Source organism: Buceros rhinoceros, unplaced genomic scaffold (assembly GCF_000710305.1).
Source record: "Buceros rhinoceros silvestris isolate BGI_N320 unplaced genomic scaffold, ASM71030v1 scaffold22773, whole genome shotgun sequence".
NCBI classification, from domain to species: domain Eukaryota; kingdom Metazoa; phylum Chordata; class Aves; order Bucerotiformes; family Bucerotidae; genus Buceros; species Buceros rhinoceros.
In genome coordinates, this window is record NW_010405696.1 from 44449 (window position 1) to 48339 (window position 3891).

Consider the following 3891-nt stretch of genomic DNA (forward strand, 5'->3'; position numbering starts at 1 on the left):
CTGGTTCCACCCAGTAACCGCTGCTCTCTTCCTCAGGCACTGACATGCGTCTTCCTCCCCCGCAGGTCTCCTCGCTCACAGGGTGGCTCAAGCAAGTCCTCGCGGCTGCGTACGTGCCCGCTGTGAACGGTACGGCTGGGCTCGGGGCCCCTCTTCTCTCAGACTCAGGCGGATCTGGGGATCTCGCCCTTCCCCACCGCCTGCGTTCGGGGCTGCCCCCCCTGACGAGATGCTGTCACTTGCTTCTGCAGATGCCTTGCGCATGTCGGTCCCTCTGCCCAAGCCTCTCCACAGCAGCCTTGGGAATGTCCTGGTTGACCTTTCTGATGTAAGGATCGCATTTCCCACAGCGCTGCCTTCCCGGGGAGCGGGGAACGAGCTCCCCACCAGCCAGCCCCTCTCCCTTGGGCTGCTCCCTGTGTCTAGGAGGTCCCTCTGCCTGCATGGACCCCCAGGAAAACCTTGCCTGGGATAGAGGGAAAAGCTGGTGAATGTCCGAATGAGAAAACCGAGTGGTTTTTGTGCTGCTTCTTCCAGGCAAACGACTTGCCCGACCAGATCGTCCTAAAAAATTTCTGCTCAGGAGGATCCTTGAGCCAGCTCACCATCTGAGGCTGGCAACGCACCGTGAGCCCCAGGGCCGAGACCCTGCTCATCACCTTCCCTTCCCCCTGGGCACTGCCCTGCAGCCCGAGGGGGACAGGACGAGGGAGGCAGGAGTGACTGTCTCTGGCCAGCCAGTGCTGGGATTGGGGTGGGGAAAGCTGCTCAGCCGGTGGATGCTGGGGTGGGTTTCTGGGGCCATTTTTAACACCCGTAGTCAGGAAGCAGAGCTCTTTCTTTGGCATAGAGGTTGCTCTCATACTGCTCTTTCAATAAAACCTTTCACTGCTCAGTGTGTCTCTCCCTGAGTATCTACTGGATTTATTTCCTATTTCTGGCTGCCAGCACACCCCCGTCCCCACCGTGCCCCCGCACCATACAGCCCACGGGCACCAGCGCAGCTCGAAGCACTGGCTGTCCCACAGCGAGCGAGCCGGTACCCTACAGCCAGCCTTGTTCAGCTCAGCCCCCGCCAGGAGCTGGGCTTTGGTGCACGTGGGGTCCTGCTGCAGCCATCCCTGCCCGGCTGGGTGCTGCTCGTGCTGGGCTGTTGAAGCAGAGGAGGTGCTCACAGTGCAGCCGCGGCCCGGATGGAGCACAGCCCCTGCTGGCATCATTCCCCATCGGTTTGGGTCCCTCACTGCAGCCGGTCCCCTGCAGCTCCTTGTTCCCCCCTGGAGCCAGTGGTGCTGGTTGTGCAAGGTCTGGGGGAGCTGAGCTCACCCCTCCCACTGCTTGGTTCAGGAACGTACTATCCCCTCTTGTGTAAGGAGCACCACGTTTAGCAACACGCTTTATCTCACAAAGGTATTAAGTGCTGAGGACACCAGCACAAAAGTGCCCTTATGGTCCGGAGCTGAGGTGGGGCAGCGGGTCACACCACGCCGGGGATTTTTGGAGGCTGTTGAAGTTCCGTGTGCTGGGAAGCGGCTGGCGGCTGCGGGGATGTGTGGGTCGATTCTCAGGAACTGCTTCTCAGGTTAAAAGAGATAAAAATCTTCCAGCGCTTTTCTGGAGACTCCCCACGTGCTTGTTGAAGCCTCCCCACGTGCTTGTTGAAACATGAGAAGTGACCCCGATATGGGGATTGGTCTGGAATAAGCTGATTTTCCAGCCCGGCTCTTTCAGAGGCAGCAGCAGCATCATGTGCTGCAGTCCCCAGCCTCGGGCTCCTTCTCCTCCGTGGTAGCTCTGGGCTCTTGCGTAACAGCACCGTCTGATAACCGGGTATCCAATAACCTGTTGCTCAACGCATTTCCTGCTTTACAAACCTTTATTTATGTTGGAATACATGAAAAGCACAAATGCTGCTTTATGCACCCAACCCACTCACCCCACTTTTACATTTCGGCATCTTTCCACTTTTTTCCCTCATCAGCTTCCTTATATAAGGACCTGCCACGGTAAAGCAGAGGCGCAGTGGCCAGCTGCGGGGTCTGCCCTTGGCCAAGAGCTGAGCCCTGGAGACCAAAGCCAGGCTTTGAAATTTGGGGTAAGGTCAGGAAAATATGAGGTGCTGTAAGCTGGTGGGGGCAGAGCCACCCTTTTCCCTTGCAATATGCTCTGAGAAAGGAGCAGGGGTCATACCAGCAAGGGCAGAAATGCAGGTAACTCACTCCAGTCCCTGTTTAGCGACTAGTCTGAAAAGCCAGCACAGGAGGTTGCTATAGCAAAACAAAACCCTGCTCTGGAGAAAAACCCTTCCATCTGACAGAGGAGTCAGGGGGTTTTGCGGTGAGATATCTTAAGGTTATTATTATTTTTATTGCTCTAAGGTTAAAACATGCCATTTTCAGAAGAAAAGCTTTATCCCAGACGTGATTGCTCGTGTAACGGCAGCACCGATTCGCAGCCTGCTTTGCCGGGCGGTCACTAGTGAAGGCAGCTCCGTGAGGTCCGTGGGTTATGAGTAACGGTGCCATCCTGTGCGTTTCAAACCGTGTCGCGGTGCCCGGGGCTGGGAAGGAGCAGGGTGCCCGGGGTGCCCATGAAGAGCAATAAGCAAACAGGCGCTGAGGTTGTGTGGAGGCTGGTGTGGAACAGTCACAGCAGACACAGTGCGTATGGACCCTCCTCATCCCCCTTCGCGTGTCCCCAGGGCTGTTGGCCGAGTGTGGCTCTCTCTGGTTTGCTCCTCCTAAAGCTCACATTTTCTATTCACTGGAAATTTTTCACCCAGCTCTAAATATCCCTTATCTCCAGAGGGTCGCCCAGCCCATTCCCACTCTTCTCCCGTTGTCTTTCCCCAGGTCCTGCAGCACCCCAGCTCTCCCAGCTGAGCAGAAGACACCATGCCAGCGGCTCTGGGCATTGCCCTCCTGTGCGCCCTGCTCACCCCGGCACTGAGCCAGCCCAAAGACGCCGTCCTCAGGCTCAGTCAGGGTGTTTTAAGTGATGGTGTGTCACTGCTTCCTCGTAGTGGGACCCTGGGAAATGTCAGCCAATGGTGGTCCTTGGGGTTTGATGTTGTGGTACCGGCAGAGAACAATCAGATCACCTGGGGAAGAGAGAGGAGTGGCACGTGGGAGGGGAAGAACACGAGGTTTGGGTGCAAACCTCCCCCTCCAATCTGAGCCCAGAATAATTTTTTAATTAATTACAATTCCAACTGACCAGGCTCCTAAAAGGAGAGCGGCACTGCTTGCGATGGCAGGATGGCTCCTCCTGGCAGTGCTCCGGAGCTGTGAGCCACGCGGTGCCTCAATTATCTCCCGTTTAGGACTTAGTGCCCAGCCCGTGCGCCTGTGCCACACTATTTACTGTCTTACGACAAATTCCCTAGAGCTGCTCCAGACAGGCCTTGACAAGGTGCCTCCTGGATCCAAAGCCCTTTTCCTGTTGCATCACACACGGGAAGAAGCGACAGTGGCTGGACAGGGACTGGGATAGGCAGTGATGGTCATGGAGAGCCAACCACAGGCTGATGGCGGGTGATGTTTCCAGCTCTTACAGACTCACTCACGCAAAGCAACGTCCTCCAAAGTAAGTGCCCTCGGAAAGGTGCCGCTTGGGAGAGGACATCCCAGCGCAGATGACAGTGGAGACCTGTTGGGTGGCCTCGGAGGAAGTCTCCTTGGTGGTGGTGGGGGCAGAGGTGGTCTGCTTGGTGGAATTACTGGTGGTTTGCTGGGTGACGGTAGCAGAGGGCTGCTGGGGTGGGTGACTGGTGGTCTGCTTGGTGGAGGAGCTGATGCCAGGGGTGGCTTGCTGGTGCCTATGGGAAAGGGATCAGAAACCCTCCCAGACACTGGCTGGCAGGGGGGGGGGATGTTTCCCAGGATGGCCAAC

The 3891-nt window shown here is 57.1% G+C and overlaps 1 protein-coding gene across 1 annotated transcript in view; it reads left to right on the plus strand.

Annotated features, from left to right (window-relative positions):
- LOC104491421 (BPI fold-containing family B member 4-like) overlaps positions 1–3891 on the plus strand; it is a 15337-nt gene that overhangs the window by 5236 nt on the left and 6210 nt on the right. The window contains 2 exon segments of the mRNA XM_010133846.1: positions 66–129; positions 252–328. Of these exon segments, the coding sequence (XP_010132148.1) occupies positions 66–129; positions 252–328 (141 nt within the window).